Genomic DNA, 18,760 nt, shown 5'->3' on the forward strand with positions numbered 1-18,760 from the left:
TGTCTCTCATCGCCCTCCACCTTTCACTCTGCCTTCGTCTGCGGCAGACTCGATTCCACCTCGGCACGCTCCAGGGCTACTCAGGTGCTTCATCTTTGCTGCTGGCTTAACGCTGAGCAGCCGGCTGAGTTTTGGGTTTTTCTAGTTTTTCTAGTTAGTTCTCATTTGTCCTGGTGTGACCAGCTGTCTTGTTTTCGGTTTTGTTTAAGGGTGTTCACGGTTCACGTCGAGTTGGCAGGACAACAGCGCTGTGTGAGGTTGACCTGTTCACCTCACCATCCTTTTGTTAGTTTTCTCATTTGTATTCTTACATTTTTCATGGTGGTCTTTTTGCAATGTCATTTTTTTTGTTGAATCCTCTATCTCAGTTCGCCTTTTGTTCAATAAACCTTATATTTATTTGTGTGTCTCTGCTTTGGGCTCCTACTTTCAGTGTAACTGCCTTGTAACAACATGTGGCGTTTGTGTCATGCTCTACCCAGTGGCTGATGGAGGACTCGGTCCGTATTGCCTCTGTTATCGCCTCTTTAGCTCCTGTTCCTCTGAATCAGTGGATTCACTTATCCCAGTGCCGACCACTTCCTCACCTTTAGTGCATGTTAGTTTGCCTCTTCCGAATTAGGCAAATCTGCTCCCAATGGGAAGGCTGAATCTGAGTAAGGTGCTGCTCATTCACTTCCCAATATTGGGACTATATTGGTGTACCTAATTGAGTGGCTCATTAATTGCACACAGCCAATGAGTCTTCTCGTCCACATTTTTTTAGCCAAGTAACAATGGATATTTATGTTCACTTTGTACAAAGATTTTTTTGATACAGCTCATATATTGGCTCCTTGGTCCATGCTGTTTATTTTTGTGATTTAGTAAAAATCCTTATCAGCAGCATTTCAACCACAACATACCAGTGTGGAACTCAATTCAAAATTCGATTGATGGAGCAACTGCAACAACCACAAGTGACATTTCATCTCAACTAATGTTGCAGCAATGCATTTGCTGCATGCATCCTTCAATCCCACCCAGAGGCAGAGGGGAAGGCGCTCCCTTTGAAGTTGACTAATGCAACCAAAGGCGATGTGTCCTCTAACACTTTGTGCTTCCATTGGTGTCACTCTCGGCTAGTAATCCATCACTGTTAATTGCCTAAAGAAGTTGCTGTGCCCTGTGAAAGTACTAGAGGCAGTGAAGAGGATAGAAACCGGCTTCTGAAGTGTTCTAAAAATTCTGTTCAACAACAAATTTTTTTTAAACATTAACGCTTGTAGTCCTGCCAGGTGATTCTACAGGCAAGAACAAAGTTATGCATATTTATTGCTGACCATCTCTTCCAATTTTACCAGAGGATGGAATGTGTATAGAAAATACAAAAGACTATTTTTTTCCCTCATGTGAAGTTGCACAAAACATTAGATGTTTGGCTTTGTAGGAAAACAACACTTAATAAAAATGTCCCATAATCCACAGTCCTTATGTAAGACATGAACACACATTTCTTTCTCTTTTCTGTGCTTTTTAAATATTTAAAAACAAATAAAAGACAACTCATTACTGCTTGTAATGGGACACGAAGCCACAAATAGATACAATGACCCGGTTAAAACACATCCAAAAACCAACAAAAAGGTTTTATGGTTTTATATAGATGCTGTATCCATGTAGTAACAGGTACATTCTTGATAACAAGTAATTTGGTCTTTTTAAGCATTACTGCAACTTCCTTCCCGGGTGCATTCATTTCAAATAGCGAGCGCCCACACCTAGCATGACCGTTTCCAAACTCAAAAACACAACAGCAATGGCGGCAGCTCCACTCAGTAATATTGCCTTTTTTGTAGTTTTCTGAGGCATTGAGAGAGCAAGTGTGTAATGAAGCCAGTCACTAGTTGGTGTGGGAAGGTACCAATGCACCAATAACACAGTTATAATGTGATTAATAATAATAATGTTTTTTGTAACTTGTTTAATGTGCATGTCACCTCATATGTAAATAAATGTGTTCATGTCTCACATAAAGAATATGGATGATGGGGCACAATTCTTTTTAAATGTGCAGTTTACGATACGATTACGATACAATTGCTTTGTGTTGAGCTGCTTAAAAGAGGAGGAAAGAAGGAAGACGACGCTTCATAGTCCTGTTTTGGCTTTTTTTTTTTTTGTCCGAATGTGATCAGAATGCTGTTAAAATACCGCTAAAAATATTTTGACTGTCAGAGTGCAGTTGGAATACCATAATCTTTGCACTTCGAATTCACCTCAAGTTTTTAGTGTGCTGACAACATTCGGGTCGGCCCAAATATTTACAATGCACTTTGAATATCAAGGAATAAACCAGGAATTTTAATTCCAGAAGCATTCTGGCTGATTCCACCTATTTCCACGTTTGATTCCACGTTTGTACTTCATTTTGTTTTCTGAGGTCATTGCACCTCAATAAATGGACAAAGACAAGTACCGTATTTTCTGGGCTATAAGTCGCTCCGGAGTATAAGTCGCACTTGGCCAAAAATGCATAATTAGGTAGAAAAAAGCATACATAAGTCGCACTGGAGTATAAGTCGCATTTTTTGCGGGTAATTTACTTTACAAAACTGACATTACGTCCTCTTGGAAGGCAAGTTCTAACAATAAAAGAATAGAGAACAGGCTGAATAGATGTAAGATATGCTAATACAATGGTTATTCAGCTACACGAAAAATAAACATGAACATGAAAAGGTGTCCAGTGTTGTATGTTGTATTTTACGTAAACAGTTTTTTCATTTATAAGTCGCTCTGGAGTATAAGTCGCAGGAACAGCCAACCTATGAAAAAAAGTGCTACTTATAGTCCGAAAAATACGGTATATAAGTTGAAAGTAGCGTTTTCGGGACAGACGAGAGCGGTTTTGCATGCTGCAACAATTAACGCTACACTTAAAAACCCCACTGTAATACAGTGATTAATCTAACATGATTAGATATTACACACATTTGTTTTGTCCACCTTTAATGTACACATCAATGTGGACTCCACATCAATTTTCGGCTACATGAATCTATGATTATTTGATTGTATTCCCTGCCAGTAGATTGCAAAAGTGGCCCAGCTCCAAAACCGAGGGATGGACTATGCCATGCATTACCTGTAACATTGCACCCAATTTTTTTCATTGCATCTAAATATTTTTTGTGTCCTGGTGGTTCGGAACAACTGATCTAGAGTAATCTTGGGTGAAATCAGGGGTGAAAAGCAAACACAATAGCTACACTGATAAATGCTGTCATACACTAAACAGCTTGTCCTCACTGGTTTTTGTGGATGCATTATGCACTTTAGTACTCAAGACAAACCAGAAACATTTTAGAGTGTCAACATGTTAGATGCTAAAGTGTATGCTGCTGGTTGATGGACAATGGAGGCTCCCTATTCATGTCTTTATAATAAAAAGCCAACAATATTAAAAAACTGCATATTGGAAATAGTAAACTGTGTGAGGTATAAAAATGTTTCTGGAATTTAATGTATTAAAAATTACTTTCATGAAATAAGAGTTATAAATATACTAAAATAAATAAGATTTCTTTTTAAATGTTCCACTTTGGAAGATGGCATATTTTATATTTAGTGTGCCTGAGCTGTGTGCAAAGCTCTCGATGCTTCATGTCTTTACTTCCAGATATTTTTTTCATGAATATAGAACACGTTCATCTAAAATTTGACCATTGAAATGAATGTCAGTGAATGATTACTAAAACAATGGTACCATACTCATCTCAAGGTCTTTTCACATTCCATTCATGACCAGTCACTAATTTGCCTTTGATTTTAAATTGCCATGTATCATTGGTAAACACTTACACTCATTAAAACCGACTAATCCGGTAGGTCTAATTTTATAATCAGATCTCCAAGATGACTATCAAGCTTGTTGGAAACAGGTATTGTTATAATTTGTTGCAGAAAAAGAATTCATTACCTTGTTTCTCTTGAAATAAGCTCTGCGGCAAGCAGCAAAGCACTTCTCGCTGCAGAAACTCTTCAGCTCACTTCCCATGCTCAGAGAGTAGCGTTTGACGCCGATCTTCTGGCACCAAGCACACACAATCTGAATATTGGTTGCGTCTTCATCTGTTGAAGAACAGGACAGAGGACAAATTCATGAAACAAAGCAAACTCTTTGTGTAGACACCATAGCTGATTCCATAGCACTATTCTTACTAAAAAAAAGCGACACAAGTTTGAGTGAAGGCTATGCACTTGTAGAGGCTGCTTCTCTCCAGCTCCTTTTCGGGCGTGCCCACACTCCAATCGAACCGTGCCTGAGTCCCCACTTCACACCTTAAGTACAGTACATTTGGCTAATGTGAACGCACTGATCCGCACCCAGGTACGGCCCACTTTCCCTCCTTTAACGTTCTTTTAATGTTTTTTACAGCTTCCATTGTGCTGCTTGGCTAAATCTGACTTTTTAACAGATATACCGGCATCGAGTAATGGTGCATTCATTCTGGCCATTCTCCGTACGTTAAACTCAAACCCAACTTAGCTGTGCTACACCTCACTGCCTCGTCTACTCCTTAATTGTATCCGCTTGTTGCAGAGACAGCGTAGGTGGAGCCTATAGCAGCTGACTTTGGCCACCTTGGACTGGTCCCCTATCTCCAACTAGTTCTAACATATGTAAATGTTTTTGGACTGTGGCACAAAACTGCAGTACCCAAACAGAACCGACCCATGCACAGGGAGAACCCCACGCAGAGAGGTCTGACCTGAGATTTGGATACAGATAGGCTCCAGCTCACCAGTGACCATGAATACAAGCTGCATATAAAATGAATTAACGAATAATGAAATTAAACATTCAAATATATGTAGTGGCAGTTTGCACAGCAAATAAAAACATACGGAAATGCTACTTGTACATGTTAAGCCGGGACTCCTGGTAATGATGAGCTGCAGGCTTTTAATGGTGTTGTGATAAGTAAAGAGATCCTATGAGAGTCCTTCCGCATCTACCGTTTTTTTACATTATGATTGTGCAGGTGTGAAAAAAAGCCAAGCCATTAGTCGCTCAGCCCTGCTCACCTCCTCATCATATGCTGGCCAGGCTTTTCACCTCTTGTTGGGATTAATGCGTCTACAGGGACATCATTTTTGAAGTTAAAAGACTAACTCACAATTAAGGGAATCACTCCTTGAGGCTCTTTTGACAGAACAATGAAGACCAAAATCAAAATTGAAATTCCCTTTCTCTTCCACATCTCAATCTTTGAGGCTTTGTTTGTCTTTTATAACTATTTTATTTCTGGACTCATGCCCACTGCTCATGATAATAAAAAAAACAAGATGAAAAATCAGACAGGAGAATAAATTGCTTGGAATAAAAGAATGTCCTACAGTGTAATGAACATGAGCAAAATCTTATGTGCATTCACAATATCTCTTCATGAAAATCCACATCTTGAGGAGAAATTGTTATTCACCTTTTTTTTACGGCTGCCTAGCACCTAATAACAAGTATGTAACTGTACTTCCAAAGGTAAGATTTTGCAGGCTACATGAATAATTCAGTGTGTGTGTGGTTGGAAGGGAGAGCACCTCGAAAGGGGGTGTTGGCCAGGTACTGGGCTTTAAGTGGCACTGCACCATCTGTTACCACCTGCCAAGAAAGGGCCAGTAGGGACTCCTCTTGGGCAATGCCAAGGCGGCTTGTACCAACCTCCTGTGCGACAGCAGACGCAAGAGATAATGAAGCCTGTCTGGTCAGAGCACAGCTATTTCCTTGGAGAGTTGATGGGTTAATATTGACACTTGAGCAGGTGGAGAAAAACAAAGTCTATAGCAGGTAAACTAGTTTATTGGGCACCTTGCAAATAAGTTTTTTGTTGTATGTGCCTTTAGTGTGTGTTATGTAGCGGAGGACCTGCAAACACTACAGGGCAAAAGTATAGGGACAATACTAGGGAGGGGGGTGGGCAAACTTTTTCAATCGCGGGGCACATTGAGGTACAAAAAAAGGGGACAGAAGGGTCGTCCGTGTATAAGTGGTCATCAAACAGAATGACATACTTCCTCACGGTGCAACAAAACAAAAACAAAACACATCCACAGCAAGTTAATGTACAGAATCGCATAAAACTACTATTACTACTACTACTAAATGTGTGATAAACAACAACTAAGCGCTAAACACATCCAGTAACTTAAAACTGTTATTCCCAAATGCCCGCAACACATGCTAGGAAGTCCAGTGGCAACAATATGAACAATAAAACAGTAGATATCAGGAGTATGTAAACTCCTCCTTGTTTACGTCTATGACATCCTCCTCTACATATTCTGCAATTAAGTAAAAATGCGACAAACACTGCAAAATGTTGGGAGAAAAAGTATCACAAGCTACCCAGTATACATTGCGATGGGAATATAAGGGTTTTTTTTTTGCATGGGTATTATGACATTTTTTTGTTTGCCAACATAGTGCAGTTGCTAGGTTACTTTGTGTGTTGTGTGCGTTGCTGTTTTATTATTGTACCTGTTGTGAGATCATTTAAATCTGCAATCAAAAACGGTTGTTCAAGTTGGGTGCTTCGGTGGTGGTCTCACCGAATAATTAGTGACACCTGCTCTTTTTGTATTTTTTAGTTAATTTAGCAATTTTTATGCTTGAAATGCAAATGTTTGTAAAAAATATAGTTTGCTTAAATATGCATATTTTCTGACTAATACTATACTCGGTATACTATATTCAGTATTACAAACACAGTGTCATAGCATGAGTTGTATTGTGAACTATTTGTGCCTCCTGGTCCACTCGTCTAGTGTTGTGCCCCTTTCACCCTTTCATGCCCCCTGTTTGCCAATGCAGAAAGGACCCAGACAACTCAAAGCCAGTGTGTAAGAGAAACCACAGCATTGCTTTGTGACCTGTAAACCCCAACACTCAAAGCAGCGGACAACAATTTTAACTCACTCATTCATCATTTTCACTCCATTAGGTGTAGTAGAACCAACACAGTAGCACAGCAAGTAGGCTCATGTTTGAGTGTTATCCTTCTTGCATGGAGTCTCAAAAGTGATATGTATATTCTGTTAGGCTCCAACATTATTCATACCCTAGCCAGAAAAATAAATATAAACATCTGACAGTGTATTGCCACTTTCAGTTAAAAGAAACCCACTCACCAAATTGAAAAAAAAAATACTTTTTATCTCTAAATTTGTGTAGGATATGAGGATACTTTCTATGTTGTCATACTGTGCATATGTGCACAACAAAAGGGTCTGAAAAGGTGCCAGTACCTGCAGAGCCCTTGATCAGTGGCAGAGATGCCACAGGGACAGTGATGGACTGGTTGCCATGTTCCTTTGTGCTGGTTGTGGAGGTGAATGGCATGGTGGAAGGCTCTGTGACTCCATTCCTGGTGTTTGGCAGAGACTGGGAGCTGTTGGCTCGATCCGGAGAAGCCTCGTTGCTCTCTCTTGGAGCTGGAATTTTTGGCAAGTTTTCTGTGTCAGAGCGATAGAAAGAGAACTGATGAGATGCGGTTTGCCAGTCATTGTAAGTGCATTCATCACAACGTGAGCCAAGATACCTAAAATGCAAATTATTGGGCTACTTCCTTCTTGGTGCATGTCAGAGTTCATAAATAAATCACATCTTTTTTTTAGAGTGAGCTTCGACCTTGAATACCATTCATTCTAATCACAATAGCAACACTAATGTACTAATGTACTGTATGACAGACAGAGAGGTGGAGCACGGTCCGACAGGTGATCTACCAACTAAAGTTACTATTTTTAAATTAGGGTTTATTATTATAGGGGTGTCTTAGACTAGTCGACTATTCAACGATTTGATTCAGAAGACATAAAAACTGTCAAATGATCAAGATTGTACCATTCTGACAATATGAGGGTAAAGCTGTTTGGCCAACAAGTTATTGTTTTTCAAGCCATGTTCTTCCTGTTTTATGTGTACTTATTATTATTTATGTGTGCCGTCAGCTACCGTGTTCCGTGTTGTTTCTTTTGCTTTCAATGTTGCAATATATGATTATACTATTGTTGTACAACTACCATGTTTTTATTTGTTTATCTGAGTGACTTCAGCCTGTTTCTTTGACGTGAAAAAGTCAAAAAGTCGACCCTAGTGAGAACAAGCAGTATAGAAAACAGATGGATGGACGGAATATCGACTATGGACAAAATCTTACGAAGCAGATTTGAGTATGAAAATGTGTAGTCAAAAACAGACCTCAATAATAGCATATACCAAACCAAGCAATATTTACTATATATTTACTATGGGCCAAGAGACCAGACTGTATCGATAAATGCCTCCAACATTGTGCAGGATTTGGCTTCTTTCAGCTCTTACTTTTCATTGTGCAGTACAGCTTGTATGTAACTACAAACACGGCTTTCCAACATGACAGTCCTACCCATTGGCAAACCAGTGAATGTCTCAAAAGCTTTTGTGAAAGGGCTTAGGAATGTCTACGTTTCATAAAATAGGACAGAGAAAAAAGGGCAGGTATATTTTTGGAAACTATTTCTGTGTGTTTTGGCCTTTGAGCTAAAGTTCTCCAATTTGAAAAGTTTCTTTGTGGTCCAAAGTGCAAAGTGTGGACTGATACATTCATCCATCCATCATCCGCTGAAGCCTATCCCAGCTGTCTTTGGACGAGAGGCGGGGTACACCCTGGACCGGACGCCAGCCAATCACAGGGCACATATAGACAAACAACCATTCACACTCACATTCATACTTATGGACAATTTGGAGTCACCAATTAACCTAGCATGTTTTGGGTGAAATTATACACTGGGCTCATGTACGTCATACATGAACAAAACATATTACAAGTATCAAAGAAACAAGCTGCAAATTGCATAGTTGCAAGTTTGCATAGGCAAAACTTGAAAATGAAATTGAGCGGGACCCTAAAATGGGATACAGATGATCCAAAAGGTATTCTGAAAGACTAAATAGAAAGAAGCTGATGAAAAGGGATTCTTTACAAATCAAGCAGAGATTTTACTTTTGATAATGTTACCTGCAAATCCAACCTGGTAATAGCTGCACCCATCTTTGTGAGTGTACAGTACGCGTTATGTTCATGGATGTGACTGTCGCACCTGTAAGGACAGAGATGTGCTGCCGTGGATCGCTTAACTCCAGATTGTCGGAATCTCTGAGTTCCACTTTGTCGTAGCCATACCAACCCAGCAGCTCGTTCATGGTGTTCTCTGCAAAATTCTGCAATACAACAAAAAGAATGAGAGATGACAAATTAATTTAAGACATTACATACAAACATTGATATACTGTACATACTGCTATATGTAGCAAAATAAGCACTTTGGTGTCCGTCCCATGTCTATAAAATTAACTTCAGGCTGGAGCCAGCATATCATATAGGATAAAAGTGTATCTAAATGATCAATCAAAGATGAAGAATCATTCATTTATTCTGTTCTTTTTCTTATTTTCCATGCCCTATCCTGTTCAGGGTCTCAGATTAACTTGAGCGTAATCCACCTGACTTTGGGCAAAAGGCCACCTTTGACGGTGACGTCAAAGCTGTAATTTGTCTGCTTTTAGTTCATCATTTCCTGTATCTATACGAAGCGTTCAAAAGGCACACAGCCCACCTTTGTGAACACTTTCTCCGCTGACTTCAGAACAACATTTGCAATAAAAGTGACGGTTGTAAAACAATGCTTAGTTCCACTCCAGATAATTTTTCCACTATCAACTACTCCTTTGGAATTACAAAATTACAAGTGGCCACAGTTACACAGTTGTTAAACATGTCTTCTTCATTCATTTACATGAAAACTGAACTGGAAAGATTTTTTTTTTTACAAGAATTGAGAAAGAATACTAAAAAGTGTATTTGTTTATTCGATGTAGTTACAGTTTAAGCTTCTGAAACTACACAACGCAGAATATACAGTAGGTAATTCATGACTAATCTTACACTTGGTGCTGAGCAGGCATTGTTAATGACCACTGACAGGACCTATTGATCTGTATTGATATGAAATACCGCTGTGGTGGTGAGGACAATGGGCGGACGCGACAGAGGTAAGCCACGCTGCAAATCAAGGAAGGATGAAATTGTTTAGAGGGACACTTGAGCCTACTTTAGTATGATGAGATAAATACTTGAGAAAATCATCTCGAACATTGCAACCTCTTCATTTGTACAATGTCTAAGCAGTCTTTCAAGCACGTTCTTTGTAAAAAATGGCCATGTAAAAAATGGCAAGCAGCAGTTTGACTGAGGTTTTGTTGCTTGAGCCCTCATGGGCTGTAACATAAACAACTGTTATGGCCCATAAAAAGACACCTATCAGGTGTTTTGACTGCAGAGTGACTCAACAGAGTTTGAAATAAACTTGTAATATATGTGTTCTTTTACAACAATGCAAAAGGGTGCATTCAGGGTTGTGCATGTTTGGACTACAACCTGCATGTATTGTGCATTCAGGCCTGCAGCCCTAACTGAGGACAAAGTATCACTTAGATCAACTTTCAACTTCAAAGGAGGGGAAGTGTTATGAACTTGAGCATGGCTCAGAAGATGTGACGTTAGGTGTGGAGTTGGCCCAAGCATTTATTTTTACCACTTATCCTCACTGGGGTCGCGGAGCCTATCACAGCTGATTTTGGGCGAGAGGCGGGGTATGTTATGTTAGGATTCTATGCCTCATGGCCTCATTTATTAAGTCTTTCTGCCTGTGTCATCTTAAAGATGGGGACCTTGTGGGAACTGTAGGATGTAAATCCATTACAGCAACAACCATTAAGTGTGTTTTTCTGTGGTTGCAACTCCCTTGAGCTCATTAACAAGCTCTTTCGTCCATTTCTGAATTATTGTGCCGTTAGTTGTATTTTTCAAAAAGCTTCTTGCTGAAAGGACAGGACTGGTGTATAAGCTTTATGCAAACATAACTGTTGTGGAGGATCAGACTTCTTGCCGGTTGCTTGGATGAAATACTTGTTTTATCAAATACAAAGTAAAAGGATCGTTTTCAACTGTTACGCGGCCGCTCAGAGGGTGCTAACTGTCAAACATTACACACACATGCACATTAACTTCCAAGAGTGGAAAAACATACTTTTTTTTGTTTCATTTGTTCTTTTAACCACTGTTTGTAACATGTGTTAGCCCATGTTAATGTTCTCATATCTTATTTTATGATGTTCTCATATGCCCTGTTTAATTTTAAATACATATTAGAAAAACAGTCACCACTCACCAGTATTTAACCCAAAGTATTGTGTGAGCGTCAAGAGCACCCGGCCAAATCCATAGAACCCAGAATTCTCCCCTGAGCAAAACAAGTTCCAGACAAACTGAATGTCCTCTCACAAAAACAAAAGCATCTCTCTCGCTCTCTGCCTCACTTTCCTTCCTAGCACCCTGTCCCCTGTGTCACCCCACTACTTGGAGAAAGTGGGAGGATTATTAAGAGTGGAATCTAATCCTGGTTGGCGGATCATCAGAGCAGCAGCATAAACTTTGGCTTTGGGCAAGCTGGGGAGGAAGCGACAGCAATGCACCGATCAGCCACTGATGGGTTTTATACTGTGTAATGTGTTTTAGGCAATGGGAGGAGAAATGTTTTTTTAGATACACATGAACGATTCTTCATTGATTTATAAATACCAGTAATTAATTATTGAGTGATGTACTAATGACGGGAAACATAATAATTCAGTGACGTAGTGACAAAACGACGGTACAATGTAAGATCAGTTATCCATGATAATACCATTATTACTTTTTATACTTTTTAAAAATCAAATCTATGAGGGTTTAGTCTACATTCACTTTCTGCCGACATGGCTAAGTTCCAAGACAAAAAACACTGCTCAACAATGTGTCAGTAAGGTGTCCTTCTTCCCTTACTTCCACTTAAGTTTAAAACCGGTAAATCGGAGAGGCTAACTAGTTAGTCAGTATCTTGTTAGTGGTGGTTGTCTCTTATGGGTCCGAAGTGATTCTGTAACCTGCACATTGTGGTGTGAACAAAGAATATTCAGACTGTCAAGGTGACTGTAGGGGTGTTATTTCATGTCTACAGTGCTCTAATAATGTTCAAAACTCTATTTAGAAAGTTTTTCTATGCTGTAATACCAAAAATATTCAATTTATTAATATTGATTTGTACTTCATGAAAATTCACTTATTGCACTTGGGTCTGGAACCGCTTAACAGCAATAAATGAGGGATGGCTGTATTCTACTTCCAAAACGTGCAGTTACGCAACATCACGACTTGTCAAAACATCTTCATTCATTCATTCATTTTATACTGCTTATCCTCACAAGGGTCGCGGGGGTGCTGGAGCCTATCCCAGCTGTCTTCAGACAAGAGGCAGGGTACACCTTGGACTAGTCGCCAGCCAATCACAGGGCACATATAGACAAACAACCATTCACACTCACATTCATTCCTATGGACAATTTGGAGTCGCCAACTGGTTCTGTCCTCTTTGCTATTGTGCAATGCAAATTTCTCCACTGAGGGACGAATAAAGCCATATCTTATCTTATCTTATCTTACTCAATAACACTTCTGCACCTGTCAATCATGTCGTATTTTGGCCCACTCTTCATGAGCAAAGTGCTCCAGCTGTTTCAGGTTTCCCACAGAGGTGTGACAGGATTTACATCAGCGCTCAAGGCCACTTCACAATAGTAGAGTGCTTTGTTCTTAGCCATTCTTGTGTGTTTTGGGTCATTATCCTGTTGGGAGTGACCTAAGAGAACCAGCTGGTCAAGGTGAGAAAACTCTGCGCCAGAATACCTTGATAGTCTTGAAATGTCATTGTACCCTGGACAATGTCAAGAGACCCTGTACCAGATGCGGCAAAGCAGCCTCCTCCGTGTTTCATAGCGGCTACAGTGTTCTTTTATGAGTATGTTTCTTTTTTGCATGTGTAAACATTTAGCTGTTACCTCCAGTTTGTCTGTCACACAAATATTTCCTGTAGTGTGAGTTATAGTGACCATTGACGTGTTTTCTTTCTAAGGGCACCAATAATTGGATCCAAGTCTGACTATACAGAATAGTGTCAATTCACGTCAGGCATACTCTGAATGAAGCAAATCCATGACTATATTCTGACACAGGTACATGTACATGTTTCAGTTGTAAGACAAATACATTTTGAACATGATGCACCTTGCATGCTGGCCTTTTTAAAAGTTGATGAGAAAAAATATATTTAAATCCTCTGGGTTTCTTAACTGTTTCCAAAAACAAAAGTAACCAATGTGCCTTGCAGTTACCATAATAGTGATAACTGGATACTTGGTGGGCAGAAACCAGAGCAGGTCACACAACACCATGATACAATTCCCAAATCCATACGCCAACATTCCCTTTTACAGATGTCCCCTCCTCTTTTCCCTTCTCTCCTTTTTCCACTCCCCTACTCCTTCCCTCTGCTTCTGCCTCTCTGCTTTCATTTCCCTCTCCTTTCCTTGATATCGGATCCAATGGAGACTCTCGGGTTACAGTTTTTACAGCTTAGCCTGCCCCATGTATGCTCCATACATTCCTTTCTCCCCTCCATGCCCACTCCTCTTCTTGCTCCTGATTACTCACCAGGGCTTACTTTGCCATGGCACACATTAATCTGCAGCCAGATGAAGCAAACGCTGTCAGACTGTTATGATTTCCTGTGGAGTAAGAACCCTCACAAGGGAACATTGTGTAGCTGTGTGTGCATGTGTATTTTTTCCTCTTGCTTTGGGGTAAAATATTGAAGATGAAACAACATCAAAATATAGACAGGTCTTTTTTGTAGTTTTGTGTGGAACAGTGTTTTCAGAAAAGCAACACAACCTCAATGCATGCATTCATACTATCACTTACTGTACATAAATTAATAAGTTACATATCTGCAGGTAAAAGAAGACTTTTCCATGAAGGTGTTTGTGTAAGCTTTGATTTGAATATTGAACTACCATTACCAACATGTCTTTTATTTGAGAAGTGTTTTGACACTTTAACCGCATCTATTCTATCCATTGACCGTATACTTCTTCTCATATTGATGGAAATTCTGCAGTGTGTTCCTTTCCCGACACATCACCGGTGCAACACTGTATCTGAGGATAGCTATAAAAAATTTAAATTTAAATGTAATTATTTCCCAAATAATTGATTATCTGGTCATTTACATAATGAAGCACAGCAATTCATCATTTGAGGGTAAGGATTTAGTAAGGACTAGTGCAGTTACAGTACTACTGTACACATTCTCAAATGGGGGTCCTTGTCTGCATTTGTGGGTACTTGAAGGCACTCCTGGGGTACTTGAGAAAATTAAAAACATGTAAACCACAGTTCAAATTTCGCAGCGTCGCTCTCATGGCTTGCATGCACATTGAAGCAAATGTTACATATTTTTAATCTAAATTAAGCATAAGACTGGGTAAATGAAGTAAAACTAAAGGCATTCAGAAGCGCATCCAAACACAATATAAATGATGTTTAGTATTCCACACAAAAAAACAGGTTTTTATTGTTTTTATTAGTTGGAATAATCTCACATCAGACCCAATAATCCCTAATAAAAACACAGGCTACTGTTGCGGCAGTCACCCACGCCAAGCTAAAACTCAACCCTGAACTCCCCGCATCAGTTCCTGTCTTCCCGCCACTCAGTACATTTACAGCAATACACAAGTACAAGTCTATGAGTACAGGTTCATGTGTTAAATGACCTATTTACTTTTACTATAATGATTCCCTGCTCTGTGTGGAGTTTGCATGTTCTCCCTGTGCATGCGTGGGTTTTCCTCCCACATTCCAAAAACATGCTAGATTAATTGGCGACTCCAAATTGTCCATAGGTATGAATGTGAGTGTGAATGGTTGTTTGTCTATATGTTGGCTGTAGCCCGAAGACAGCTGGGATAGGCTCCAGCGTACCCGCGACCCTCGTGAGGATAAGCGATACAGAAAATGGATGGATGGGTGGATTCCCTGCTGATTTTGTAAGTTCACCTGAACAATGAACAAGTTAATCTTAATAAATATGACATAACACAACACAACAAACACGATGTTGGGCAGATGTGACATACGGTAATGCAGTTTGTATAGTGAATGACTTCAGGTGCACCTGCACTGTGTGATAAGACCAAACACAGGTTTGTCTTGGGAAAATTCTCATGCCGTTTCAAAACAAAATTAACTGATTTTTTTTTTACACTCTAGGCATCAAAAATGTATTTGAAAACATTATTGTTATGGTGTGGTTTATTTGTTCAGGACTTGTTTTGAAAGTTACATTGAGGAACACCACATTTACAATTGCACTATTCAACACACACAAAAAGGGAGTACGAAGCAGATCTTATTTAATCCCAGTCTTTGCCGTACCTATGACTGATAATTCATTCACACTATACATTTAATAAACATGTGTGTTTAGATTTTTACCTTGAAAAGTTTGTTCTGCTCCAGTGTCACTCAGCATTTTCTAATTGAATGGATATTGTGTATATGTGTTGTCAAATGAAAATGAGAAGGAAATAGTAATAATAATTTAACATTACCTACATTGCATTTGAATTGCTCCGGGAAATACAGTTTGAGGCTACGAGACGTCTGCATTTTGGAAAACTCCAAACATCAAAAGGCTAGCAACACTGCTTATCATCCCAATTAAAAATCTAATTTCCACAATTATCCCTATAGTGCGATCCCTGTACATCCACCCTCAGGAGTGTTTTGCATGTGACGGGCCAAAATGTGTACAAACAATACCCAGATGGAGACAAAGCAGACCGCTCCTCTCTCTCTCACACGCACACAAAATACCAGCATCACTTTCTTTCTCCTCAATTAACCACACGAGGCTCAAATATCATAATATGCACCGATTAAAAGCCTCTTATGGAAACAACGTGTATTGAGGGGACCGAATCTTAAAGGCCCAACACAGGCGACAATGTGCGTCCACAGCAGACGCACATCTGGATCACACGCATCTGGGCAGAGGGGCAGACATGCACCCCAATGCACCTTACTCGGGCATCATATGGACACGTAAACGCATCACGAGCAGTGTTCCCCTATTGATTTGTCCTAATTGTGCGCGTGTAGCGTTGATCGTTCTAATAGTAGTAGAGGTGCCTTCATGGTGCACGGGATTTTCTACTAACCATGTGTATTATACGTCACAAAGCGATAGATTAAAACTTATTGTTGAAAACAAAATAACTTGAATAATAAAGAACCAAAACACATTTTAAGTTTCATGCCACATATTACATTTAAGTGTATGATTTACAATAAGGGCGGTAGGTGCTTTGACACATGCTCCTCACAAAAGCGTAATAGCATGCAGACTTCGTTACCTTCATTTCTTCATTTATCTCCCTTTTCACGGGGTGAGCTGGTTTTCGGCTTCTTTTATTTTCCGGAGGTCTGCCCTCTTTCTCCGTTTCTGCCATATTTTCTCGTTGATACTTCTGTCAATATTTGCGGTGAGGTGGAAAGGAGGAGGGGGGTTACGACAAGCAGCTCTTTACAGTCGCCAGACGGCGGATGTTTTGTGGCTTTTCAGCGGCCCGTTTGACGCTTTTGATGCCGCCGAGGGCTCGCCGTGCCCGGCTAAAAAGTCAGCCATCTTCCACCCGTCCCCTCCGCGGTCCCAGCAGCAGTAGGTGAGACGCCTCTCTGTCCAAGAGTCCAAGCAGAGGTTGAGTGAGGGGGGCGATGGAGACAGGGGGAGGAGCCTGTGCTGAAACATTATATGACGTGTTGATGATCACAGGAAAGCTGTGTCTTCTCGCTTTCCCATTGAGTACAATCAGTGTAGTCACATCTAGGGGTGGGGAGATGGTGCAAAGTTGGTAGCCATCCATCCCAAGTAAATCCAGTGCCAGTATTGTAAATATACAAATATACAAGGGTGGAAAATGATGAAAAGAATCACGTTATATTTCAAATGATGTGGAAGATTGATGATCTGGAACAGAATACACTCATGAACAATGTGATTATGAATTCCATGGAGGCCTTATGCCACCGACAAAGGTCAACCGAGGCGGACGCTAACACACACTGTGAACAGACTTAACATTTTAATCCAATGATGTGACCTCAAAATAACACATAAATGCATTCTGATAGAAAGTTGAGTGGGTTGGAGTGTCCATGCAGACCATCCCGAGCGTGTTTGATAGCAATGGTCAGAGCAGAGAAGCTCGCTTTTTACGACAAAGTTCTACAGTAAAGTTATATTTTATGGTTTTTATTTTTTTACAGAGTCCAGCCCTGCAAAATTTTCTAACCCACTGTAGCCGGCAAAAAGGTTGCCCATCCCTAAGGAAACTAAGGAAACATTGTTTATATTAATTGACAAATTAACAAGTAAAACATCACATTAAAGTTGTCTTATGAATTGCATGCAAATGTGGATAAATCTTGTTACCAACCTGAAACCAACCAACCTGTCAAAAGGCAAAAAATAGCACTAGTTTGATATTGTGTTACTATCTCTTCATGTATGCACGCCAAAAGGGCTGCAAATGATAAGCGTACAGGGCTCACAGCTAGGAGACCCGAGTTCAATTCCACCCTCGGCCATCTCTGTGTAGAGTCTGCATGTTCTCCCCGTGCATTAATTGGCAACTCCAAATTATCCATAGGTATGAATGTGAGTGTGAATGGTTGTTTGTCTATATGTGCCCTGTGATTGGCTGGCAACCAGTCCAGGGTTTACCCCGCCTCTTGCCTGAAGACAGCTGGGATAGGCTCCAGCACCCCTGTGACCCTTATGAGGATAAGCGGTAGAAAATGAAAGAATGAATGAATGCAGTTCAAGCACACAAAAATATGTTAGGAGTGATCATCCTACTCTAGAGAAGATCTTTGTCTCCTCTTGTACTCAGCTTGGAGGGTCTTTTGGGATCCTCTGTGAATGTGGATTGCATCCTCCATCTACCACCTCATCTCCATCTTCCATCAGCCATCCAGGCTTCAGCTAAACTTCGCTAGTCATCACCTGGACTCATTCTACTGGACAATCCTTGTGAAAAATGGTGGTGGGACTTTTTATGATTGCACTAATTTTGTCACTTTTTTGTGCCCTTGTTTTATGAGTTTGCATGGTTTAAATGAGGGTGATATCCAAAATTCTTGGATTAATTGAGATCCATTGATGTACACCAACAATTGTTTTCTTTTTCACATCTTCAGAGTTATCTGCCATCAGGTGCCATGTTAAACTTCCAGTTATCCTCATTAGGATCCAGGGGGGTGTGCTGGAGCCTATTACAGCTGACTCGGGCAGAGAGGCAGGGTACACTCTGGACTGGTCGCCAACCAATTGCAGAGTATGAGAGAGTGTGAGAGTGATAGTATCAAATTGAACAGGCTTATTTGCCCATTCACACAAGAAAAGTGGCTAATTGGGCATAATTAATAGTTTAACAGGAACCAGGGGTTTATACATTAATTGTCGAGTGTTGAGTTATTTTGAGGGGACAGCAAATTGACACTGTTATTCAAGCTGCCCACAGACTACTTTAGTACTAAGTGTTGTCTCTTCATTGTTATCCCATGAAAAGATAAAATAAAATATTAGCAGAAATGTGAGGAGGCACATCATGAATTAATCACCATGGTTCGAATTACATGTTTTAAAGCTAACTTAAATTTGTATATTACAGAAATGTACAGAAAAATGAAAACGGAAGTGAGTGTTTCTATGATGTACCTCTCAATGTGTACTT

At 40.0% G+C, this 18,760-nt stretch overlaps 1 protein-coding gene across 4 annotated transcripts in view; it reads right to left on the reverse strand.

Annotated features, from left to right (window-relative positions):
- Positions 1-18,760, reverse strand: part of sobpa (sine oculis binding protein homolog (Drosophila) a) — a 39,628-nt gene that overhangs the window by 19,932 nt on the left and 936 nt on the right. For 3 of the 4 annotated variants that reach the window (XM_058090423.1, XM_058090422.1, XM_058090420.1), the window contains exons 2-5: positions 16,379-16,848; positions 9,127-9,247; positions 7,288-7,494; positions 3,962-4,113 (exon numbers count right to left, since the gene is read on the reverse strand). In XM_058090423.1, coding sequence (XP_057946406.1) covers positions 3,962-4,113; positions 7,288-7,494; positions 9,127-9,247; positions 16,379-16,474 — 576 coding nt within the window. In that variant the 5' untranslated portion in view covers positions 16,475-16,848. The remainder of the gene's footprint in view (positions 1-3,961; positions 4,114-7,287; positions 7,495-9,126; positions 9,248-16,378; positions 16,849-18,760) is intronic. The other variant, XM_058090421.1, reaches the window with a different exon arrangement.

Source organism: Doryrhamphus excisus, chromosome 13 (assembly GCF_030265055.1).
Source record: "Doryrhamphus excisus isolate RoL2022-K1 chromosome 13, RoL_Dexc_1.0, whole genome shotgun sequence".
NCBI classification, from domain to species: Eukaryota; Metazoa; Chordata; class Actinopteri; order Syngnathiformes; family Syngnathidae; genus Doryrhamphus; species Doryrhamphus excisus.